The sequence below is a fragment of the Oxyura jamaicensis genome, chromosome 2 (genome assembly GCF_011077185.1).
Source record: "Oxyura jamaicensis isolate SHBP4307 breed ruddy duck chromosome 2, BPBGC_Ojam_1.0, whole genome shotgun sequence".
Lineage (NCBI taxonomy): Eukaryota > Metazoa > Chordata > Aves > Anseriformes > Anatidae > Oxyura > Oxyura jamaicensis.
In genome coordinates, this window is record NC_048894.1 from 22,354,345 (window position 1) to 22,380,961 (window position 26,617).

Below are 26,617 nucleotides of genomic sequence, written 5' to 3' on the forward strand. Positions count from 1 at the left end.
TATTTATCCCCAGATAGAGACTCGTAAGTTTGAACAATGTTATTTATTAAAGCAGAGAGAACGTCGTGTGAATGCAACACAGATGAGTTTGCCGAATCACTTTAATTGGAAGAACCGAACTGAAGTCATTTATGCTGAAAAGGCTTTTTTCTTTTTGCGAGGTGGTTTCTTTATCTTATTTGGATTTGGAACAACTTTCTTGATTTTCAAAGGCTGTAAAATCACATCTGAAAGATCAAGCTGATTGCTTTCTGTACGTTTCCGCTTCTGGCTTGTGTGCTCATCTTCCAGTGTCTCCGCAAGCTGCTCAGGTTCATGAATTTCTGAAGAATCTGCATTTGCTGCGGATCCTTCAGTTCTATACTGAAACCATGGCACTTCCAAAGCTGGTATCTTTGGAATTATTGCTTCTACTACATCAGTAAATTTATCAGACTGCCTTTTAAAGCCTAGTGCTAAAACAGATGTTAAGCCAAGAAGTGGTGCTATCGTTTCACTGAGTCGGGGAACCTGGCCTGCTGGTGTGTCTTGACTTGCACTCAGCTGGATAAGATGCGATGTGATCATGGCAGGCTTTGCAGATTTGCAAACCAGCAGGAGTAGTAGTTCATTTTTTTCCAATGCTTTTGTAACTTCATTAACTCCAATTGCAAGTTGTCTTCTGATACTTACGTCAGTCCATCCTGGTGCTTGTCGATTCCCTTCTGTTTCCTCTCCTGTAGGGAGCTCGTTGCTAGCATCACACTTTGCATCACACTTTCTTTCCATTTGTTTTTTTGTACTGGAACGCTTTTTCTTCCTTGGAGCCTCTACCTTTTTAAGTCCAATTTGTTTAATCCTTTCTTCTAAAGTCTGTAATATAAAATGCATGCTCTCTCCATCTATGGTTTTCCACTGAATAACAAAGGGGTTATCTAGACACGTTTTTACTGTGCTTTTCTTTGCTTTACGAAGCGATGCCGTCCCTTGCGGAATTATAGCCATCCTGAGGTTCTTTCCTGTTTGCCACCCTAGCTGTGAAGGGAAGAAAAAGGTAAACAGTGGTTCAAATACTGTGCTGTTTGCTGGGGACTTCATTACCAGGGGCTTCTCTTGGTAATGCAGAAGAGACACATCACATCTCAAAATGGTATTGGCAACTGTCACCTTCTTCACACTAGCTCAGTGCTAATCCTTAACAAATCTTCCACAAGGCACAGGTTGCTCCTTTTTTATTATTATTATTATTTTTAAAGAGCAGGCTCTACAGCAAGGTAACACCAGGGACAAGAAACCCTTCTGAAGTTGAACCTGAATGAAAGCAGCTAGCGGTTGAAGGATCACTTTTCACTGTTGCACAGCTGCATTTCAGAGCTATTATGATGTGGAAAAAAAGCCGCAGAATCACAACATGAAACAAGCTCCAAATTCTTGAATTAATTTAGCATTTCATAAACTTTAATTTGCCTTTTCATTCTTTAATCTTACATCAGCATACCTGCATTTAGATCGTACCTGCATTTAGAAGGTATGATAGAAGGCTGCAGAGTCTTAATCATGCTTTTGGTGACGGGAAACAATCCTCTGCAGGCCTCCAGGAAGTTCAAAAAGGGCCTTTCCCTCTTATGTCACCTAGACCATGTCTTTTTGTGAAAAACCAAACTGGTGCAAAGAAAGAATAGTTGTTCTAGCCCTGATCTACCTAGTCCAGATGAAGAGTGAAGACACGACTGCAGGTCTGACTGCAGGCCCTGTTAACTCCTTGAGTCCCCACACTCATGCATGGGTGACTGCTCAATCATCTTGCCAAACTAGTCGGCCTTTATTGTTGTACGGCCCAGCTCACGCAGTAGGAGCAACTCAGGAGAAAGAAGACATGACTGTGCCCTTAGGTATCCTCTTTACCCAAGCAGAAATATGTGGCTTGAGTGACGACCTTACAAGATACCATCTTGTCAGTACATCAGTTCTCTATGTACTGGTAGTAGAACAACTAAACAACTAAAGCATCTTACGCGTTTTGTATGTGTGGCAGAGGAAAGAGGAAACTCTTACAATAGTGAAGAAAAAAAATAAAATAAAAATAGGTATTATTGCTTTTAAAGACTTTCAGTGATGACTCTGATGGCCTACAGCGGTATCAAGTAAAGGCAGCACTAGACTTGTGTACGGGAAGGGAAAAACATGGCAGATTTCACAGCTGAAAGACTGCATTTTTCTTTTCAAAATGGACGCTACCGAGGATAACGAGTACGTAGGGACAGGAATTAAAGCGACAAGAGAAAATGGAAAGCTAGCTCCTTCCACGCGGTGCCAGGCTCAGGGCCCCTCGCTTCCTGCAGAGGGGACGGGCAAAGCGGGGCCTTCCTCCACCTACCTCCGGCCGAAAAAAAACCACGTTTCCACACAGTCCGATCGCTCAGCGAAAGCCTTCCTCCAGCTCCTGAGGTGAAAATACAAGCAAGGAAACGCGGGTTACCGCGCGGGCCTGCCGGGACGCAACGCGAGGGGGCCGAGAGCGGGGCCGCCCTCCCCTCAGCCCCGGAGCCGTGCCCGAGCCCCGCGGCCACAAGTCCCCGGACCGGTCCCGGTCCCAGCCCGCACCTCCCGGCCCCGCTCGGCCCCAGCACGGCGGCGGCCCCCGCCCCGCCTCGTCCCGCCCCGTGGTGGGCGGTGGGGCCGGCAGCGAGAGGCGGCGCCATGGGGCGGTGCCGCAGCGCTGCCCGCCGCCGGCCCCGCCGTGCCTGGAGCTGGTGTTTGGTGGTTTTCGTGCAGCTCTACGTTTCTTGCAGCGTGTTTTTAGTGGGTAGCAATAGATAGGCTTTGTTATATGCCAGGTGATGAAATCGCGGTGACTTAGTGGGGGTTTTGTAGTGACTTCATTGCGCCTCTTGGTGCTTCTACTGCGTGAGGCATTGTGTGCACGTATCATATTCTAACACTGGTGAGGAGATGAGGGGTAAGAACAAAGCTGAAGGCTTTCTGCAGTGTCACAAACCATCAGCGTGTGTCCCAGAAGCTCCTTCACTCCCCACGTGTGTCCCAGCACACAGCGCCGCGGGGACGGCGCTCCCCTCACTAAATGGTGGCCTCTGTGCCTCGCCGTGGTGGATGGAGATCAGGGAGTTGTTTTCCTTGTGTTTTTATCTCCTCTTACTGAGATTTAATACTTATGTTTTCTCTGCAAGCCTCAGTTTAATTTAATCCAGGCTTGATTTTTGAGAAAACGCCCCTTTTATGTGAGCTTAATGGAAGCTGGTGGATTAAAAGCGCTGAAGCGTATGGTGTTGTGATTAAAACCATGCCCGAGGAATGATGAATACAAATGTACAGAGGCATGAACATGAAGAACTAGTGAATTGATATAATAGGTAAGTGGGGATATATTTTTTCCTTTAATAGGTAGAATTGTAGGCTCGCTCGTTTAATGTTTGTTGTTCCTTCTGTATTACAGCAGAACAAAGAACACCCAGTGCTCTGGAGGTGCACCCTAGGGTGCCCCTCATGCCTCTGGGGCTTTCTGCGGGATGCAGCCCCATTTTGGCAGGCAGGAGATCCCCACAGGACCCATCACCAGGTAGGGCTGTGGTGGAGGCTGCTCATGGTAACGGTGCTGGTGGCAGTTCAGATCAGGCTTGCATTCATTCACCCTGAGGAAATCCCTTTTTCAAACAAACGCCTTGGAAGCCCTGCTGCATCTCTGCGCTCGGGCTGGCGGCCTAACCCTCTGTGGTACAGAAGCGAGCTCAGCCTTCCCAAGGAGACGAGCGTGGGCATCCCGGTGGGCTCAGCACACAGCAAATCGAGCCAATATCCCTTCGCCAGCCCTGATGCCAGACCAGCTCACCCGGCATGGCCCCCAGAGGAGGCCACTCGGTGCCCAGCCCCATCACGTGTGACCCCCGCCGCCCCACGGGACGCTTCTGCAGAGCTGGGAGGGAGAAGCTGCGCGTCCCCGCAGGAGAAGGAGCGAGGCTGGTCCCTGGGCATCCACACAGCACCATGACTCTCCAGGTAAGCAATTCTGCATCGCAGCCAGACAGAAGAGGAGCAAGAGGAATGCACGGTCCATCTGTGCACAGCCTTGTCCGAGACAGACATGTTTCATCAACGTAAGGATTGCTACTGCAAAATCAAGGTTACCTTGCCGCACGTAAGCCTCTGAAGGTTAAATAGTGCATTGCTTTTTGCAAGTGGAGGTTGAGACACAGGCAGCTTATTTTGAACTATTCCTGGCTCGTGTAACTTTGCGGAGGTAGGTGACACAAATACTCTTAGTGTGTGTGAATTGTTTTCTTTGTGTGCACATCTGAATTTGCTGGGTTTGGGTTGCGCACTGAGTGGTAGGTATGTATTTAATTTTTAGGTCTAGCTACTTACTCAGAGCTATAGAAGAAAAAGGGAAACTTCTAACACTGAATCAGTGGTTTATGTGCATTTGGGAAACATGAATAATGTTTAAGAGAGTATGCATTTTTGTTTTCGGGTGTGTACGTCTTTGGAGTGGTACATTTTGAGATGCATTTTGGTAGGAAAGCTTCTTCCTTCTGCTTTCTCACTGGCTACATTTAAATAGTTCCTGATGAAATTATTTTTATTGCTGGCTTTTAACATTGTACCATTGTAGCGAAGTGTGAATACTTTCCTTGTCTTGCCCATGTCCTGATGGATTAGGCTGTAATTTGTTATTGAGCTTTCTGTTATCCCTTTCACTTTAAGATTTGCAAGCCCTTTTTATCCTGCTCTCATTATAATGTCCATCTCAGCTTGGTGTGTGTGTGTGTGTTGCAAAGAGTAAGCAACACAACGCTCTGACCTAGATGCAGGGAGTGTATTGTCAGTAGCTCAGCAATTTTCTCCTGAGCTGCAGTTATGTGGAATGGCACAGAGGTTTCATTGTGTTGCTTTACAGCTAAGAAGTAGAATCCTGCTTAAACGGGTAAGAGCTGCCAAATCCCAAACATAACACCACCTTTGATTAGTGATCATTGAAATTGTAGTTTCTTTTCTTCTGCCTTGAATTCAAATATAAAATAAATATATTTAAAGAGATCTCTAAGTTTTGCAATCTGCTAAAATATTCTGCTGAAAATAAATTAATTTTGTCTTTGCACAAAGGAAGCCTGTGATAGTAGTCAGATAAGTTGTGCGTTTATCTTTAATGCCTCTGTGTATGTTTATGTCTGCATATATGTATATAAATATATATGCACTTCTGCTTTTAATTTGATGTGTTAAAGGGAAATTTTATCATTGCACGATTAAAGAAATTATAGGCTGTTCCTAAGCATGTTGTATAAGCAAGCAAATACTAAGCAAAAGTCTGTCAGTCTGGGCACAATGATTGGAAAGAGGGAGATGACGAAAAAAATGTTAAACATTTGAATTTCATTTCTGTGCATTTCTTGCTGCTTAAGGTATGCACTTGCATATTTTTGAAACAGTAGCTTGAGATACTTCATATAGATCCAGTTAGAATAAAAGTATATAGAGATAAGCATATCAACTTTATTTTTTCAGTTATCTTTTGTCTGTACAAGTCTAGTATGCTTCTAGTTCATTCTTGTTAAGTTTAGATCAGAAAATAATTCAAGACATTTGGAAGGTTTCCACTGACTGAGTAGTCCCTGGATCTCTGTCCTGACAGGGGCTTGAGCACAGTAGTGGTGACAGTATGAAGATGCAGATGAAACTTATTTCATCTTCAGTTAATTACGGCAGCTCAGTTGTGTTTTAATATCAATACCACTTCTTTGTCTCAGTGTTAACAAAGTGTGACTGCTGCTTTTGTTTGTATATGTATGGATAATATGAGATGGGGTAAGAGTCACTGATTACGTGTAGTGAAGTACATCGCATCTACTGGTGTTGGGATGAAGAATGAAACACTTGTTTTAGAACAGAATAGAATGGAATAGTTCAGCTGGAAGAGACTACAAAGATCATCGAGTCCAACTGCCTGACCACTTCAGTGCAAAAAGTCAAAGTGTATTCTGAGGGCATTGTCCAAATGTCTCTTGAATGCTGACAGGCACAGCACATCAACCACTTCACTAGGAAGCCTCTTCCAGTGTTTGACCACCCTCATGGTGAAGAAATGTTTCCTTTTATCTAGTCTGAACCTCCCCTGGCACAGCTTTGTGCCATTCCCTTGTGTTTAATAAACTTTTACCTAGAAAAGTAATCTTAAAGGTGGTGGGCCATCAAATGTTTTTCTAAGTAAACGTAGGTTCCTTTTATGCGTCTGTGCCAACAGTGTAAGGGAAATGTTTTGTTTCTAGGTGTGCCAAAGATGCACTGTTCCAGTTTCTTCCTTAATTTAGTGATACGTAGGTTGCAGTAATGATTTTGTTTTCCCTCACTGAGCCCATCTGCATAATACATGTCCATTGAAAGTATTTCCATCAGTCATATGCAGACACGTGTTTCTCCACAGTTAGACTACAGACCCATTTTTCTTTGCTGAAAAATTAAGAATGGGCTTACCATCAGAACTTGCTGAAGCATTTCTGGTGGCTGTAGGAAATCCCAGTGCAGTGACACTACAAAAGGAGAACAAGAAAAAAAAAAGATTGCAAATGAAGAAAAATAAAGTTAGCAAGAAAGAAAGTGTTGATATTACAAATATTAGGAATTCCTCATAGGGAAGACTTCACTATATTGCTTACAAAAAGCACATGTGAACTATGATTAACAACTAAAGCAATGTTTCCTTCTTTTCTTTTATGACCGAAGACTTGTTTCTTTTGAACCTCTAGGATAAGCAAGTGTTTGAATGATGCATAACTCAGAATGGTTTTGTTTGCACTGAAGCTGGAAACTATCAAAGCTGTCATTTCTGGAGAAAGAATCAATTTCTCTAATGAAATTTGAGAGTAGTATCTTCTTGATCGTATGGATTTTTCTTCTATGGCATCAAGAACAAGTAGATGTAGAAGATAATTTTCCTGTTGACCTAACGACTTACCCTAGGGCAAGTACCATTGCAGCTGGTGCTGTAGGCTTTCTCAAGTGCAATGAAATTCCAGAAAAGCTTACAGAGTGGGAGTTTCTTTGTGCTGCCCTTTACTTAACTGCTGTTCACCAGATCCAGTATTTAAAAGGGAAAATAAATAATCTAAAATACTGGTCTGTAGCCACATCTATATATTACAAGTGTGGCAGTACAGACATGGTGACAAAGATTGTACACTAAGAATTCCTTTGGGATCAGATTGTTCCATTGTTTGCCTAGTTAAAACTTGGCTGGCTGATAACCGATGTTAAAAATTTATCATTTAATGATTTGACCTAGAATAGAAAGATTTTTCATTCTTACTCAATTACATTCATAAAATGTGTTCATAGTTAACCATTTCCTTTTAATGTCAGCAATCTAAAGGAGTTTTAGAGGAACAGAAATTAACTTGCACTTTGTGTCAACCAACTAAACTGTTTCTCGTGACCTATACATTGTGATATTTCACCACCATGAAGACAGCAAAACTATCCGTTCATTGATGAGCTTACATATCTGAAATTCTTACTGATAAGGACTGAATCTACACCCATATTAATGCCACTGATGCCATTTTAAACATAAAGTCAAACTAAAATTATTTGTTTAGCTAAATTGACAGAAATATTTGTTGTTCCCACCTGTCAGAAGATAACTCTTGCCCCATAGCATAATAAGCAATAGCTTATTACTTTAAGGCAATTTCAAAATGTTGTCTGGCACTGAGGAGACAAACTACGGACTGCCACCATATACAGGTTAGAAGAAAACTCTCAATGTTAGATAAATTTATTAAAAGGTCACTACATACTGTGAAGGTGTAGGGCTTCCTGCATGCTCTTGTATGCCTGTTAACCCTCATACAGTCCCGAGAAGCGTTTGCTATGAAGTGTCCTCTCCTCCTCCTAAGTTTCTTTCCTGTGGTCGGGTCTCTCCCATTAATAAGTAAAAGATGAGCAGGGAAAGAACAGAAGAAATCCTTAGTTTTAGTTAGTTGGTAACAATTAGATGCTTTAATGATGCTTGACGTGCTTTTGGGGAAATGTTTTCCTTGTTATTCTATTTAAATCATTACGTCACTAGTTTTAAACAGGACCCTGCATAGACTTGCCAAGATATGCTTGCTTATACCAGGTAGCCTAGTTGTAAGGTGCCACCAATGGGATTTCTACTTTGTCAGGCTTCAAAGGGGAACGGTCTGTATCATTAAAGTATGACTAGTCAAGCCCCAGAGCCCTAGTCAAGAGTTTCAAGAGTTTCTACACACAAATCTGTGTGTGTACAAATGGAGCTTCTTTTGTGTCTTGACTAGTTTCTCCCACATGCAGCTGCTGTCATCTGCCTGTACTCAGCTTTTTGCCTTGTTCACATCTGTAGCTGTTGTTCTGACGTATGGGAGTCCAGTACAACTGGGACTGAGATAATTGTTACTGTCTTTTATTGATGAGAATCAAGTCTCCTTGCTACCATATGGTGGTCAGGATGACACTGTCATACACTTCTCTGCCACAGGAATGAGACAATATAAAGATCAAGTGAGTGTAGATGCAGTTAATGCTGTTGAAGCAAATGGTGAAAAGCACACTACCCTTCTGGGGTCCAGCCACCGTTTAGCCATTGCATTATGACTAATTGTAGAAACCTATAAAGCACCAGGCCTGATAGTGTTTCCTGCTTGATTCTTGCATTTGCCTCATTGATTTTGAGCAATTTTTTTTGGCTTTTCACTTTCTTCCTAAAATGACAAGTTGTAGAAAAGTTGTTCTTCACCTGACCTTGTTGCATGCAGTCATTCAAAGGAGGAAACGACCTGTGGAAGCTTTGTCTTTATGAGTTTAGTCCATTAGTCCAACTTAATGAACAGAACTTGATGTTCAATGTTAAAGGACGTGTAAGAACAATTTATCTTCCTGGCTGTTCTTAGGGAATTGATCACTGAAGCAATATTTGACAAGGAAGTCAATGTTACCACTTCTGAGAGTGAGCTTGCAAAACTCTGTCCCCAGCTATTCCTTATTTCTAATGGCAAGCAAGTTGTTGGCTTGGTTTTTGTTTTGTTTTTCATACAGTCATAGAACCATTTATGTTGGAAAAGACCTCTGAGATCAAAATGTTCCAACCATTAACCCAGCACTGCCAAATCTACCTCTGAACCGTGTCCCCAAGCACCACCTTGCATACCATTTTGAATACCTCCAGGGACAGTGACTCGCGTGCTTCCCTGGGCAGCCTGGTGATCACTAGTGACTGGCCTCCGACTGGATTTCACTCCATTCACCACAATTTTTTGGGCCTGGCCCCCCAGCCAGATTTTTACCTGGCGAAGTGTTTGCTATTCAAACCATGAGCAATCAGTCTTTCCAGAAGAATGCGATGGAAAACTGTGTCAAAAGCCTCACTGAAGCTGAGGAAGACAACATTCACAGCCTTTCCCTCATCCACTGAGTGGGTCACCTTGTCATAGAAGGAGATCAGATTGTCAAGCAGAACCTGGCTTTTGTGAACCCGTGCTGGCTGGGACTGATCACCGGGTTGTCCTGTAGGTGCTGTGTGATGGCACTCAATCTGCTCCATGAGCTTCCCCGGCACCAAAGTCAGACTGACAGGCCTGTAGTTCCCCGGGTCCACCTTCCAACCCTTCTTGTAGATGGGTGTCACATTTGCTAGCCACCAGTTGACTGGGACCTTCCTCATAGCCTGGACTGCTGCTAAATGACAGAAAGTGGCTTGGAGAGCACTTCCATCAGCTCTTTCCAGCCCTTGGCTGGATCCCATCTGGCCCTACAGACTTGTGTACCTCTAAGTGGTGTAGCAGGTCATTAATCATTTCATCGTGGTTTATGAGGGCTTCATTCTGCTTCCCATCCCTATCTACCAGCTCAGGGCAGGGTATCCAGAGATAACTAGTCTTGCTACTAAAGACTGAGGCAAAGAAAGCATTAAGTACCTCAAGTACCTTAAGTACCTCTTCATCTCTTGTCACTGTGCTTACCTCCACATCTAATAAGGACAGAGATTCTCCTTAGTCCTCCTTTTCTTGTTTATATATTTCATATAGTTTACAGATTGCTCTAGACAGTCTTGTTCTAAGCACCACATAGATAATCCCTCATCTCTAATCTTCTGCCCAGAAGCAATGTAAGTTCTGTTCTTAAAACTGGTGACACAGCCACCAGTGGTGACACTATCGTCTCCAGCTGGATAGGTGAGAAAAAAGCAGCTGCGTTCTAACAGAGGATTGCCTTCCAAACATAAAAACCTTCTTCACCAAGGAATTCTTGCTTTTCTTTTAAATTTAAGGCCTTGACTCGCTAAGAACTCTCTCTGTGCCAAAGGAGGGAAGAAAACACATTGGCAAACTGTAGATGTAAGCAGGCCTCAGGATCTAAATTCACAGAGTGTTGTTCTTAAAAGACTTCTGCTTTCTCCTTGTTGATTTCAATAGCAATTGATAGTTTTACAAAAATTAGAAATTTCTCCAAACATTGCGGCTGGGAACTTTACTCACTAGACAAACTGAATTTCCATAATAACAATAATGATAGGATAGTGGCCAGGTTTCTGTGTAAGATCACTGTGATCAATGTCCCCAGCTACCTGTTCTTAACCTCTCACTTGCTGCTGGTGCCTTAAAGCAGCTGATGTGCCATTAAATCGATGAACGTATAGTTTGTGACTCCGTGAAGGGGCCTTTCTTTGAGGAAATATGCTTGAGCATCAGTCACTAATTAAATTATTTTCATTCTTTAGTTATTTTAAAACAGAAGTACCTGTCTTGTACTTTCAATCTGTTAAAATAAAGAATGCTATAATGGGCGCAGGTCTCATGCTTACTTTATGTCCTTCACCTGCTCCACCCAGCACAGTCATTTGCCAAGCAGAACAGCATCAATTAAGAAGACAAATACAGGATAGGTTTTCTTATTTAGAACAAAACCAAAAAACCCTTTCCTCTAACTAGAGGAAAGAAAAAGTAGTCTAAAGGAGCATGGTACAGTCAGCTGAGATACCACCAGGGTCTTGGGTATTTAAACAAAACTTCACCTTGAAATAAGGTGATTCTGGATACAGAGCTGAACCTCCAGGTGCTCCAGGCCCTTCACCAGCTCCACAGCCCTTCTCTGGACATGCTCCAGGGCCTCAATGTCCTTCTTGTAGTGAGGGGCCCATAAGCTGAACACAGCACTCAAGGTGCGGCCTCACCAGAGCTGAGTACAGGGGGACGATCACCTCCCTGCTCCTGCTGGCTGCACTATGCCTGATACAAGCCAGGATGCCATTGGCCTTCTTGGCCACCTGGGCACACTGCCGGCTCATGTTCAGGCAAGCATTGACCAGCACCCCCAGGTCCTTTTCCTCTGCACAGCTTTCCAGCCCCTCTCACCCCAGCCTGTAGCGCTGCATGGGGTTGTTGTGGCCAAAGTGCAGGACCTGGCACTGAGCCATGTTGAACCTCATCCCATTGGCCTCTGCCCATTGACCCATCCTGTCCAGGTCCCTCTGCAGGGCCTTCCTATCCTCCGGCAGATCATCACTTCCCCCTGACTTGGTGTTGTCTGCAAACGTACTGAAGGAAGCCACCCCTGCAGCCCTCCACTACTAAAACCTTGCCATGTAAACCCACTACAATCTGTGACTATTCTGACACTAGACAGTCTGTAATGGTTCCAAGAGTTTAGATAGAAATTTTGGAAAAAAGAGATTTACTTATTTTAGCTATGCTGATCCTATTAAATGAGTAGGCCAAGTTCCCTTTCTCATAATTCACAGTTTTATTAAGCATCTTTCGTGGGGAAAATACGTAGATTTACCACTAAAACCATGTGAGTAATGGAGCCTATCTAATGAACTACAGCAAACGTTAAAATTAATGTTTCAAGCACACCTCTTGAGAGGCAAACTAACACTTTATTTTTCTTGCATCAGGCTGACTTTCATGGGGCTGCAGAAGATGTAAAAAAATTAAAAACAAGGCCAACTGATGAAGAACTGAAGGAACTGTATGGATTCTACAAACAGGCTACTGTTGGAGATATTAATATTGGTATTCCTGTTACTATATATAACAGCAAATTTACACCCATACCTTGAAATCAAGCAAATGTTATATAAACCTGCATGATAATCAATAAAGGTTTGCATTTATTTTGGCAGAATGCCCAGGAATGCTAGATTTGAAAGGCAAAGCCAAATGGGAGGCATGGAACCTGAAAAAAGGTGTTAAAGCAATTAAATTTACCTCACATAATCACTTAAATAGAACTGCAAATACAAGCCAATAATGACTCCTACTTTCCTTTGCAGGTATATCAAAGGAGGATGCCATGAATGCTTATATTTCTAAAGCAAAAGCAATGGTAGAAAAATATGGTATTTAGAATATTCAGAGTAATTCCCACTACTAACTCTTCAGTAGCTAATGAACTAACTCTGCTGAGAAAAATAACTGTTTGTTGTGTAGTCTGACAGTAAAATCTTTTAAGTGTGAACCATTGCACGGTAAAGGGTGTTTACACACATACTGTATTTTTGGACTACATCTTATTCTAAATAAATTTGAACCTATTAAATAAATATTTATTTAAGAATTGTGGATTTTTGTGAATGTTAAATTACGTTTAGCATTTTTACAGTAGCATACAGAGAAGCTCTAAAAGTAAAACAACAGCTGTTTGTTTTTGCAAATGATGTTATTGAATACAGTGAAGGGTTTGTGCATGTGTGAGATGAAAAGAAGAAAAAGATGAAAAGTTTTTACTTTTAAGACATGAAGACAATGTTTATTTTTGTAACAGAACAACTTCTTTTAAATGATTACAATAAAAATGTTCTGGAGGAACAGAGTTACTTTTAGGCATAACTGAATGCAATTTAACAGAAAGAATGACTTAATTATTAAGTTCTGTGGAGTTATCTTACACCTTCTATTATTAAAATAGAGGGAAATACTCATATGCCAGTATTTTCTATACATTTGGTTATGTGTTTTATCAAGAAATTTTCATTAGAAGGCTCCATGAGATAAAAGTGAGTTCCAGGAAGATTGTAAATGGAAGCATCTCCACTGGTTAGAGCAAGCCAGGCTGAAAAAGATTTAAAATATAAAAGAAATGTTAACTATTGTGGTCATTTTACATAAGTATTTCAATTTTATTATTTATTTTAAATCACATATCAACTGTTTTTCTCTGCATTTCTATATATTTCTATTTCATTTAAGAAGGTGATAGAAGATTCAGAATAACTTCATTCATTAAATGATTTGTTACATCAGGAAAATGCCTAAGTATAAGAGTAAAACCATTTAAGCAAAGTACCTTCTGAACCATGATTTGTTTCATCAGACCCGTTAAAGCAGCTAACATCGCAAGTGAAGTATTTCCTTCTTATATCATGCAAACTGTGAACACAAAAAAAGTTATAAAATTTACCATAGGATACCTATGTTTGGGTTTTGCCTCCACATATGAAAAAGCTTTTTCTTTCTACTCAAAAACATAACAGAAATATTACAGATTAAATTGTGCAGAACATCAGGAAAAGGACTTCCTGTATCTGTAAGATTCTTAGCTCCTTACCTTACTGCACTTACGTCTCAAGTTTTAAAGAAAACATGACCCAGCAGTTAGGAAAAAAAAGAAGTTCAACCTGCATTAAAAATTCTCACTGATAATAAACAATTATGTTGTCTGCTTATATCCAAGTTCTGATGTTTCAGGCCCTTATTAATGTCAGGTTCCAAGGGCCGAAATGGGTCCTTCTCTTTGCCAGGACGAGAAACCGTAACCACTCAGCTACATAAGCTGTTGTATAAGATCCAGTGGAGACAGTAAGCGGGACAGAAGAAGCTGGTCACCCTCTCGATTCCTCGAACAAAGGGATTCTTTGCTTCCAGATAGGTTAGGGGCCCTGGATCAGGAGGCTGATCAGGATCAGAAGCATGATCTTGAAGCATGATTAGCTGACCTTACTACTCTCAGAAAACAATAAAAGGTGTGAGACTCTTCCTTGTAGTGGCTACTATTTTTGGATCCTAAGTAGAACAGCAATTCTACAGTGACATATTCACTACTGTAACAACAGTAGTGTCCACTACTGTAAGCAGTGTTTTCATCTGTGGTATAAACACTAGAATATAAAAGCACATAAAGGAGGAAACTATGATTACTGTTTATTTTTTTTATATACATAACAAAATCTAGAACAAATTGCAGAGAAAGAAAAAAAAAAAACAAACCTGAAATGACCAGACATAAGTAAAGCTTTAAAATATAAATGTAATACAAAATTACAAAACTTACGGATACGTCTGAATAATTTTCAGGTCTTCTTTTAAAGTAAGTAGCAAACGTTTGCTGATTTGTTCATTTTGCAGAAGCTCAGGAGAAGTTCCTCCTAACTTTTCTAAATATTGAAGAATGTGACTATCTTCTATTTCATCGATTTTTTTCATCAGATGAAAATATTCAGTCTGTCGGACAAAACAGATAGGGTGACATATATAATATACACCATATTAAATAATACACCCTGACATACACCACTTTAAATAGTATTTTCACCAATAATTGCTTTAGTAAAAAAAAGTATGAAGATTCTCTATTGCCACTACGCAATGGCTGATTAGCTTAACATTTACAGGTATAGGATAGGGTTAGTAGACTGGTTTCTAACTGATTATAACTGAGACAAATACTATGTTTTGAGACTTCCAGACACGTAACATCTAATGTGTTTTTTGTTCAAAGTTTGAATCAATATTGAAAGAAAAGTAATAAAACCTATAATAGAAAGAAAAACCTTGCCAACTAATGTAGGACTGGAGAGACCCACAGATTATGGAAATTTTCAGGAATCATAATGTCTTCCATGAAGTATTAGCTCAATGAACAACATTGATAAGAAACACCATGAACAGAAGAATGGAAAGAGCAAATGATGACTTAGGACAAGAGGGCTAGGAAAAAGCCAGGTCATTTGTTTTACTGAGAAAGACTAACAGAGTCACCGGAAACTCAGAACTGAGGGAACTGAGAACAGATTACAAAGGCAACAAAGAATGAGGAGGGAAAGATATGAAAGAAAAGTCAAATGTACCGAGGGGTGGTGCAGGAGATTTATAAAACACTAGACTAACTAGACAGTTATTTCACATGTTATAGAGCAGGGAGCATCACTTTATGTTTTGTTTTCATTGCTTTTTTCAGCCAAAGACCAGAGTCAATAATAGAGCATTCAGAAAAAATAGCATTAGCTCGAGGATACTGTTCTCCTTAGGCTAAGAATAGCCACAGTAAATCCTCTGCAATGTGAAATTCTCCAGCCACCTCAGAATTAACGGCCTGCAAGAGAACAATGTTTTTCTGCATGCAGTCTGAAGTTTGCTTTGTGTTAAAGCCACTGGGCATACGGTACTGTAAAAAGGACACTCATGCCATCTAATACACTGTTTGTTGTTGTAGTTGTTGTTACGAATTTGTAACTTACATGTGGGCCATATGCCCCTGAGAGAAAAAGATGGGCCGGCTCTAGTCCATACTCCTCTTTCAAGTGTACTGCAAGTGCATAACTAACATAAGATCCAAAACTGCAGCAAAAAGAGAAATTAAAACAAAATAATAAAAATTAAGTAAAATTAAGTAAAAACTAGAAAGCATGAACATAATTTGAATTTTAGTGCTAACTGGCTACCTTGAACGTTTATTGAAACTGTAAATATAGTGAATTTTATGGTTCTGTAAATATGACATATTAGCTAACTCACACAAAGTACCTTCCAACACAGACTAGTTTTTACAAATTAGACCTTTTTCGCCCCCATTTATTCTAGTAGTTTCCTGAATTCCAGTAAGGACAGTTATTTTGAATACTTGGGACTAAGTGATCTTCAAAATCTATGCATTTGTTCACCCTTTAGAGTAAGCACTGACACAAATATTACCAGTAAACAATTATAATTTATTAGTGTAAAAATAAATCACTGCCATTTTTAGAAGACATCGTGCCTGAAGTAATTAAAGAATAAATAACCAGAGTCTTTGAGATTAGCAGCATGTTTTACCATGGCTTGATGAAAGACCTTTGCAGAAGTGTATCTGCCTAGGGTTTTTGCAAAGACAAGTAACTATCTACTCCTAAAGTTCCTTCACCAGGGTATCTAAAACGTGTACATCTTTACCTGTGGCCAAAAAATGCAAACGGTTTTTCTTGCAGATCTTTTAACAAAACACTTGTAATTTCATTAACTATTTCTGCCATGTCTTTTGCAAAAGGCTCCTTATCACGACATTCTCTTCCAGGAAGCCTTATAATGGACACTACAGAAGAGATGGAGGAAGGGAGGAAAAAGAATTACAGTCATTTCAAGAAAAAAACAGTAAAATCATTTTTACTAAGTTTTCTAATCTATTCTGTGGAGTACACAGATTATTTAAATTAATCCTTTTTGCAGTTGATACAGTGTATTTGCTATTGCTACTGCTATATTTTAATCCTGTGACTAAAGAAAAATCAGGTCTCTATTCCTTCCTTAACTCACAAATGTTGCCTCTCCCACTGATCAAATTTATAAATGCCTCGAGTCAGAAATCCACTTAAAATGATAACAAGGTCATGATCTCAGCTGAGGTTTCGAAACAATTTTATTGCTGTGAGCATTATTAAAAATAACGATTTCAATAAAAGCAACTCTGAGGGTTGTGTAAAAAAATATAATTTCAAAGGCAACATTAGAATGTTAACAAACTGTATTAGGATCATATAGTTCACATTTTCCTCTTTGAAGGCTCTTCAGTGCTGCATACAGTAAAAGCAGAATCGTATAAACTGATGGGATTTAATAGCTACACAAAAGGGCATATCTTATCTTTTTACACCCCTTTCAAAATTAGGAGTTTTTCCTCTCACTGTTTAGAGAAAATAAGTAACCAATAGATCAGTAAAAATGTTGATTTTCTGAAATTTCCTTGACATTGAACACACTGCCAAACTAGTATGGAAGTAATAGGGGAAACGTGAAGTATTTTACAAGAGACAGAATAAGCCACCACATAATACCACAGACATTAGTGCAAAAATATTCATGTCTTTTATACTTTATTTCAGCACAATTAAAGCATCTGAAAGAGCATGCTGCTCCCTGACTTTATTCCTCTGGCTCTGCAGTCATTCCTAGGCTATCTTCTTTGTAACTTTGTTAGAAGTGTCCACAAAATATCAAGTTTATCTTGATAAACTGAATTTCATTCTATGCAGCCTCTCAACATTAAAAAACAATTCTCATGCCTTCACTGTTCTTATATAAGGATATAAGGCACTGCTGAGGCCTTTGGAATATGTAGTTGCATATTTTTACTGCACTGCCCTTTCTTGAATCAAACCAGCATTTTCCAAGGCAGTCAAGCACACTGTAGTCCTGTGAAATTTATCTCTGAGGATGTCACTTTTTAACTTTGTCAAATATAATTTGATCCAAAGTGGTACAGAAGCTTGGTACACCCAGCATCCTAATGGAAATGTGGAATCCTAGTAGACTTCCTTTCTGAATATAATATCCACTGGAGAAAGACTGCACAGCTGTCAAGAGCATTATATTCTGCAACTGTGCATTTCAAAGAGCACAGATTTCTTAAATTCTTTAACTACACAAATGACCAACCTTCAATTGTGCTGCTGAAGGCTTCGCCCCATCGAACAAAGAAAGAACTGTTACCTCCAGCCCAGGGAAAGCAAATCAGCCTATAGAGAGCATTTGGCCTTTTGTATGGACGGAAAACCAACTTATCCATTCCTAGGGGGAAAACAAACAAGCAAACAAAATCCCTACAACAACAACACATGAAACAAGAAAACATCGCATTACTCTAGAACAAGACTCTTCAGGTACAGGAAAATTAAAATGAATGAAGTAAGATTTAAAACAATGGGCTAATATTTTCTGTCATTAGAACTGCTTGTGCTATGACAATAGACAGACAGATAATCTTTATGCGACTGTGGAAACCAGGATCTGCTTTTATAAATGGTGATGAAATAGCATTGGGCAATATCTTTTGCAATATTTTCTTCTATTTGAGTCACTGACGACAAAGAACAAGCAGCAAAACATATCAATGTGGGTTTTCAAGGTGACCCTTTAAAAACATGGGCTTTTAGAGCATACCCAAACAGAAGATGTAGAAAACATAAAGACCACCTGGTTCATTTTTCTATCTACAACAGCAGTAAAAATGGATGTCCGGGGAATAACTGGATTCAGTTTCTTCATATATGGGAAACACATATGAATTTATCTTTCATGCATTTATCCACACTCCCCTTAAGTGTGGTTAACATCCACAACATCCTCTTGCAATGATCTATCCTCTGCATGAAGAAAGAGCTCCTTTTCTGTATTGAATAGGACTCCTACAACTGAATTTGGTGCCCTCAGAGTAGTAAAGAAAGTGAATGGTGCATCTCTCAGCATTTGCTTCTAAGTATTTTTGAGATTTTCTGTCATGTTCCCTCCACCAGTTCTTTTGTCAGTTCTTTTTCCTGAGTGAAAAGGCCTGGTTTACTTTGGTTTTCTTTGTACGGCAGTGCTTCCATACTCATGACCATGATCATTACGCTTCTCTGGTGTCTGATTTTGTTGTATCCTTTTTGAGATGGTGTAGGTACCAGAACCACATTCAGTTTTATCACAGCAGCTTTAGTACTTTTGTTTGATGACAGACAGAAGTGACAGCTGAAGCAAGGCTTATAACTACTTCTTCCTTCATACTGAGAAGAAAAATAGCATCAAATATGCCAAGTACATTGTCATTAGCACCAGATTCTGTCTTCACGATCAGAAAAGTGATTCTCAACCATTCTTTTTCTTTCCTGATTTATTTTCCTTTCCTTTCCTCTTCTTTATTGCTGATTAGATTTGCTGACATGAGCACTGAGGTGATATCCTACTACTTACCATGTACTAGGCCGTTTTCTGTCAAAAAACCACCATGAACAACACAAAAACCTAGTAAAAAATAAATTACTTGGAAGCAACAGAGAAACAAAATAATAAAAAACCTGCAACCATTAAAATAAAATCACATGTTCCTGTGAAAAAGACTGAAAAAATAGTATTTACTAGATAAAAATAAGCAGAAAAAAAATAACAAAACACATTTCCAAGATGCTGAAAATCCTTGCAGATATTATTTTTCCCTGTGAACATAGTTCAGTATATGCAAGGGCAGATTAATCATAAATACACCTATGTATCTACATGCAGTCCTTTTTACCTGCACAAGAAGTGTGAGAAATGCAACTGGATCAGAATAAGTAGCAATTCATACCCATTTTAATGCAACCAACAGAGAAGAAAATCTACTGTGATGTTGCTGTGGCTGAAGTTTTCTTAAATTTCATGTAAGTTTAAACTGGGAAGTGTGTCAGCATCTGTTAAGAATCACATCAAAGGAACTGCAAGAAAAGCAAGATGAACAAACTTGGATCAAAAGTCAACAGGCAAAAGCCCGCGAGCTTTGAAATTAGTGAGGGATGGTGGAACCAGCGCTGTGGGAGATGTAATTCCTCAGGTAGGTTCATTTAGTGTCAGGACCATTACTCCCAGTTACACAGTCACTTTTTCCACAAAAAGACACACACACACAAACATTTTGGAAACCTTTTAACTTGATGGAAAATTAAGAAAAATATCTTCTCAAACTGATTCCAAAGATGACACAAGAATTTCAGGTATGAAGAAGCACATTTAGTCAAAGTCCTTAAACTATTTAAAGATATATCACCAGTCATTGAGAACCTTTCACACTTGCCACTCATGCAGGTTTATTCCATCACCACCACTTTAGATGCAAAATACCTGATTAATCACGAAGGACACAAGTGCCAGGAAACAACAGCCCACGGGTTGATCCACTTATCAGTACCGCGTAACAAGAAGCAAGACCCAGAAATTTACGTATTAGCAGATACAGGGCAAAGCCCGTCTTGCAAGTGAGGAAGGGATATGCACCCAGGTGGCACAGGCGCTTGCTTTAAGTATTTTTTCAGGTTTAAGGGGAGGAGTCTAGGCACCAGAAAAAAGGCAGGGACTGAAATACACGAGTCCCCAAAGGAGACAGGAACACCACGTGTTAGGTGTGACATAAAGCAATTTCAGAAGGGTGCTCCGCATCAACCCCAGGGCTGTAAGCAGCACATGTCAGCATGTCAGTGACAGCACAGAAGCTGGAGCAGTTTTAAGACCGGAGGGCCACAGCCTACCTGAAGAAAAAGCCTTTATAAAGGAAAGAAGAAAACCCAGCCATTTAGAAGAGCCATGTTCAGAATAACAGCACTCACACCACTGCTGGACAGTTTTGTAGGGGGCTGAAAATGTAAATGTAGAAGACCAGTGCCTGATTTCAATAAAGCACTGCATTTGTTCAATAGGCCAGTTACAATTTCTGCAAGCTTGAAGGCAGTGGCACGTGAACAACACGCTGTGGTCACAACGTGATGACTTTGTATTGTCTAGGACATTGTGCCCCTGGGGATCAGATGCTATCAGCAACCTAAAAAAAAACACAAACAACTGCATTTGTAGTACTAGCAAGATTTTTATTTTAAAGTTACTCTACAAATAATAATAATAATAATAATAATAAATTCTTCATTGTTTCTATGTTTCCCTAGGAAAGTGAAAAATCTGGTGTTAAGAGAAAGGTGTCTGTTGACCTAGCTGGTCTGTAAGCACTGCTGCCTTTCCCAGTAGAAAAATGCATTTTTCTATTTACTGCCATTCCTGCTTTCTGGGGTAACCCTAAATCAGCATGACAAAAAAGCCAAATTTAAATGTTTATTGGAAACCTTCCTCATCCTGCCCCTTCTGGCTGCAGCAGTTTCCATAGGAACAGGCGTGGGGAAGGCAGAGAGTGCTGGCCACAGGCTCTGCAAACTTCCAAATGGCAAAGTTAAAATGTGAACACTTCTTTCATGGCACTTTTATGTTGCAACTATCGTGAGGTAAAATGAGGCACACCTACATTTGGAAGGTGCACAACTTAAGGACACTTACACTGACTAACTAGTCCTGAGCTATGCCGTTGTGCCCAATACAGCTTCTGCAGATGATGGATCTGCTAATAGATGCATCTGTCTGTAACATACAATTTGTAATAAGGGAACTAATATGCTTTATTTATTCCCACCTCAAATTGTGGCAATTATAAAATCTGACACAGTATGTTAATGTGATGAAAGCCAGCTGTTAAAAAATCAGGCCAATTAATAATTTTTCTAGAAGTAATAAAATACAATTAGAAATGAGTATTTACTAAGGCTGAAAATAAAATATGTTAAGAATAAGGTTCTGAAAATACACTATTAATCAAACAGCATGGTATTTCCTTAAAATAATTAAATTATGTATTAAAAATTATGAAATTATGTATTATATATGTACCAGTATATACTGGTTGTTTTTGCTTGCCTTCTAAATTTCTTTTTCAGTACCAAAGGACTAGACATTTTTGTTTTTCAAACGAAAATTGATGTTTTTACAAATTAATTAGATTCAAGAGAGGTCAGTCACAACCAAACTTATCATTCCCATTTCCAGGGATGAAGATAAAAGAGGGCTTTACAGAACCAAATTTGCCAACTCAGTATCAGTCCAGAAGTTCCTTCTCCTTCAAGATTTCTTAGCTGCTGCTTTATGGCAATTTTCAGTCTCTTTGGACCATAACAGTAACACAAATGGACACAACAGTAAGTCAGGAAGATTGTAGCTGGGTAAAGAACTTACAAGATAACTAGTAAGTGTGATTCTACCAGAAATGGCAATGCAAGCAAGAGTAATATTTTATGCAGTAGTTATAATACTGGAAACCAATTGATGTAATCTTTGTCTAAGAATAAAAACATTGCTGGGGCAGTTGCAATTCACTAACAGTAATCTAATGTGACCCATTTTGAAAAGTAAAGTGAACACATACAGGTCTCTGAAGAAACAAAGAAGCATTGTTTATCAGTTGGCACTCATTAAGATTTAAAGAACTGTTCATGTATGTTGCTTATTAAATGTTGACTTTTAATATTGCCCATTGTGAAATACATTGGATTATATACACTGTGAACTATTTAGTTTGCTTTCTCAACTGTCAACCATCACTGAATTGTCAATAATTTATTATTTTTAAAATATATAATTTATTATTTTAACAAATCTTTACCATTTTTAGCACCTTTACTGCAACTATACATTATTTCCTTGTCACTCTGTTTCAAAGGATAAACTTAAATATTTCCCTTTTAAAAGTATGCCTGGAGAGACCTGCGGTTAAGCAGTTCTCATTCTATCTGAAGGAGAGCCATAGTAAGCCTCCCCTCCAGGACAGTCTTGAGACAGAGGCAGTCTTAACGAAATAAAAAGTATCACACACCTCAACTTGTTTTTACTCTTAAGAATGGCCTCAGAGAATTATACAGAATAAAATATGAGTCATGCAGATGAAATATGGAGTGAAAAGTAAAATTTGCAGAATGGAAGACTTTAGAGATCAATTGGCAGGATCTCCTGGAGAGACTGGGACAGATGAATGCCATCAGAGTACCGAATACTCTCACTCGGATTGCTGCTTATTCCACCGGATTAGATGCAGGGCATGGCTGGGAGAGAGAGTTTATGAGAGAGTATATATTATGTTCTGCAAATGCACAAGAAAATGACAATGGGAGAAGTGAAGACTTCCAGGCCTTAAGTTGAAGTTTATAGCAGCAGCAGCAGGAGATGGCATGAGAAAAACAACTGCTACGAATCCAGCAATCCAGAAACTCCTAAGAAGTATTGAAGACAATATTTTAGGATGGACAGAAAGTAACTGAAGCAGAAGAAACCTATCAACAACTATGCCAGGCATCTGCTGAGCTCTGAGGGATTACAATTGGGCCCTGAAAATCTGAGGGCAATTAAAGAAATGTCAAGGCCAAAGTGTATGAATTAACTAAGTGACTGATGGAGATAACCAAAGTGTGAAAAGGGCAGACCTGATCTGAACACATAAAAAAGTAAGGCATTAGGTCTAACATGCAGTAAGCATATAAAGCAACTAAAGTTACAGGGAGAGGCTTGCAACAGATGCCCAGGAGTAGTACCATACAAAGTCTCAGCTATGATAGCCCTTCCAGACATAAAAAGCTGAGCTCTTACAGAAAATGAAGAGACTGCACACCCCCGAAGGTAGTAATTCCACCAGTGCATGGAGTAAATATGCAATCTGATCACAAATCATTAGGAAATGTCATGGGGAGACCATTCTGGCCAAAAGAAATAGTGAAAAGATTGGGACTTAGTTCACCAAAAAAGGTTTAAATTGATTTATAATAATTTATATTTATCATAGCGTAAGGACAGATATGCAGCATATGGATTATCAAGGAAAAATTATAGATGAAAAACTTATATCCCATGATAATTTGTTGATGGGAGAGAAAAGATACATAATTAGCAGAGTTATGGCAGAGTTAGCATATAGTGCATGAACAATCACACAACAAATAAAAAATAAATATTGACCGGGCAGCATAGCAATTGCCATCTGCAGCTGGCTGCCAGTAGAGTTAACTAAGCACAACTTTCCTGTTTGCTGGGCTCAGCTCAGTTTAGACAGTGACAGCTTACAAGTATCTCATCTGGCTTCCTTCAGGCACTCCTGTTGCACTAACCACCCACAAGTAGGATGCATGAGAGCAAATATGCTGAGGGGTTTCTGCTAAGAATTTTGGATATTTTTCTTTGGTACACGATACTTTTCTTTTTGTAAAAGTGTTGTTTATTCATTCAGCTGTTACCTTTATCACCAGCTGCTGTTAGTAGGTATTGCTCCGTAGCACCACCTACAGCTTTCCCAGCATCACAAATAGGCCTGGTCGTCTCACCTCCCAACTCTGATGTCACTAGATTAACCTTATGGGACAAAAGGAGAATTTGGTTAAAAAATATATTTACCCAAACATTTATCCAAAAGAACTGTAGGCATGAATTCACTGATGGATGGATGTGACAAGAAGGCCATAAAGCAGAGTCCGATCCCTCATGCCATCTCTGGCCTATATTTTATATTTTCGAGGAAAGATGGGTAGACACCCCCTCCTTAAAAAGGCAAGAATTCAGGGATTGTAAAGTTCACTCATGTCTGTGAATTGCTCATATAGACTCCTCCCTGCTCATGCATGTAACAAAGCAGGCCTCAAACTGTGACCAACTCAACTCATTCACATAAGCAAAAATACGCTATTAAGGTACGGAAACAAAGAGGAGATTCCTGTCAAAAAGTCAGTAATGGGGCAAGATTTATTAGAAACAGGATTAGCTACAGTTTGGTGACAATGCTATTATAACACTATTCAAAATTGAAATTGTCTTTGCTGCAAAGTTCTTATTTATTAAAACATTTTACGGCTCTGTATGAATGGAGGCAAAGAAGTCTGTATTTCCTCCTTCTGTAGAGCTGGGACTCAGCTACCACTTTGTTTTGGTGACTAGCAGATAATCTACACACAAAAAAAAAACAACCGGAGAGGGTACCAAGGCCTGGCACACAGACCAGAGGGACCGCCAGCTGCCTATCACCATAGTTAGGATGCTTATGAAGTCTGAAGCTAATAGAAGTAGTAAGGCAGGTCCTGCTGCAACAGTGGGCAAGTCTGTAGGAAAAGCAAGGATGGGGAACAGTGGAACTGAGGTACAGGGAGCAACCCAGGGAAAAGACGGTAACTGAGATGCAGGCTTTTCCTCAGTTTTACTTGACCTTGCTGACAATGCTGACAATGACAGAGGTAATCCTGCCCTTCATAGCTTCCCAGAGCATAGTTTTCTACCCCAATCTTTCTGTCAACACTAACAACCACAAAGCCAAGTAGTAAGAGCAGTTTATCAGGCTGAAAACTAACACTTGTCTTGTAGTTTAGTTTTCAGCTAAGTTAGTCAGCTGATTCCACACAGTTTCACTATTGTCCTGTTGATACAAGGAAAGGGACAAGGATTTGTGACATTTTTTGCAAGGTTTGATCCACTTAAACCAGCTGGAAAGACTCGCTCCGGTATGACCATATCCTTCTTGTATGGGGGAGCTTTCAAGGCATTATGAGATTTTACATCTGCTTTACTTGTTTTTATGGCATCACCTTGTGACAGCTGGACAAATACAAACTGAAAAATGCCCTGGAATACACACGCAATAACAAAACATGTGCATTGACCAAACACTAGGACAAACAGAGACAGATCCAACAACCCCACCCTGTGGAGAACATAAAGCCACTAGTAGAGAAGCATTGAGTGACTGAGTGCTTGCAGCACAGGGCTGTTTTGGTATTTCCCAAATGAAAATATTTTTATGGGACACAATCTATGAAATGAGTACTTGTGAACTGCAAGAGCATGGAACTCGTCTGTTGGGTAGTCCAGGAGCGCAGAGGCTTCTCAGATATCTAGGTGTTGTAAAACTTAGGTACTAGACACGTCATATACATGCATCCATGGTTTAACTGGTTGCCTGCAGATTCTGGAAGCCAGGCAAAAAGTGATCCCACATCCAAGTGGGCTGTCTATTCATTGATTTTAGATTTAACGTAGTCTAATCACCAGTGCACTGTTAAGAACAGAATTGGACTTCAGTGCCTGTGAGTCAAATGATCCACTTAGCTGGCAGGTATGGAGTCCACTATCAAAGCCAAGGGGCTGCTTAAAGCCAGGCAGGCATCTGAGACACCTGGCTGGGAACACGATGGCCCTAACAAGTAAAGACATCAGCATGAGATCCGCAAATCCGTAGTAAATGAGCAGGCGAGCTCTAGGACAGGTAGGCAATGTGGTTCTCTACCGACTTCATCTTCACAACAGAAATGTAGTCTGTGCAGCCTATGGATACCAGCATGCTTTGATATCCTAAATACTGTCATCCAGCATGCTTCGATATCCTAAATACTGTCATCCAGTTAATTTCTTATTTCTGAGGCTGTATCACTACTTTACACATTACTACATCACATGCAAGCTTGTGCACAAACACATCATCTTTAATAAAGTAAAAATTATGTATTTTCCAGGGTACTTCAGCTTTTTAGAAAATAAGAGTCATAAAAAAAGATGTCCAACTAGAGAGAAAGCACATCTGTAACAGGCACAGTTATCCATTACAGGGTTTGTAGGACTATGGACTCATATCCATATAATTTTTCCTATTCAGGTAAAAACAATGGTGTGATCTTGCATTTAGGGGGTAGCAAAATGAATAAACTATGAGACAGAATTCTGTAGGAAACTACTTCTCAGTAGCTCCTGAGCACAGGAAACTGCTGGTCTTCCTGAAAAATTAAGACTATGGTAATCTTTCATCATTATATCTAGACACTATGAACTAATGGAGAAAACTGTGCAGTATACTCAACTTTTTTGCTACATTGGTCATTCTTCCCAGCAAATTATCATTCTGAGCTACACTTTTAGCAGATCATATTCCAAATAGAAGGTTAATGCAGTTGCTAACATCCAAAGGCAGATGACAAAAAATACATATATACCTCTGTTCTCCGGAAAGCTATCTACTCATCCCTTTACTAAGACTTGAAAAAAAAACGTAGGAAAATATAATTTTTCTTGTGGAA

At 39.8% G+C, this 26,617-nt stretch overlaps 3 protein-coding genes across 3 annotated transcripts; 1 reads left to right on the forward strand and 2 right to left on the reverse strand.

Annotated features, from left to right (window-relative positions):
• Nucleotides 1-24: 24 nt before the first annotated feature.
• RPP38 (ribonuclease P/MRP subunit p38) lies at nt 25-2,600 on the reverse strand. Its single transcript, XM_035317733.1, has 3 exons — nt 2,584-2,600; nt 2,357-2,422; nt 25-1,014 (listed from the first exon to the last, which is right to left on the reverse strand). Exon 3 carries the CDS (start codon nt 982-984, stop codon nt 130-132), a length of 855 nt encoding a protein of 284 aa, XP_035173624.1. The 5' UTR covers nt 985-1,014; nt 2,357-2,422; nt 2,584-2,600; the 3' UTR covers nt 25-129.
• Nucleotides 2,601-3,816: 1,216 nt separating this feature from the next.
• ACBD7 (acyl-CoA binding domain containing 7) lies at nt 3,817-12,564 on the forward strand. The gene is made up of 4 exons (XM_035318936.1): nt 3,817-3,993; nt 11,903-12,020; nt 12,131-12,193; nt 12,281-12,564. The coding sequence occupies exons 1-4, from the start codon at nt 3,832-3,834 to the stop codon at nt 12,352-12,354; spliced, it is 417 nt and encodes a 138-aa protein (XP_035174827.1). The 5' UTR covers nt 3,817-3,831; the 3' UTR covers nt 12,355-12,564.
• A 272-nt stretch (nt 12,565-12,836) lies between these two features.
• On the reverse strand, nt 12,837-20,009 carry OLAH (oleoyl-ACP hydrolase). The gene is made up of 7 exons (XM_035318937.1): nt 19,830-20,009; nt 17,634-17,765; nt 16,155-16,293; nt 15,464-15,563; nt 14,278-14,447; nt 13,294-13,376; nt 12,837-13,059 (listed from the first exon to the last, which is right to left on the reverse strand). Exons 2-7 carry the CDS (start codon nt 17,761-17,763, stop codon nt 12,926-12,928), a joined length of 756 nt encoding a protein of 251 aa, XP_035174828.1. The 5' UTR covers nt 17,764-17,765; nt 19,830-20,009; the 3' UTR covers nt 12,837-12,925.
• Nucleotides 20,010-26,617: the final 6,608 nt, after the last annotated feature.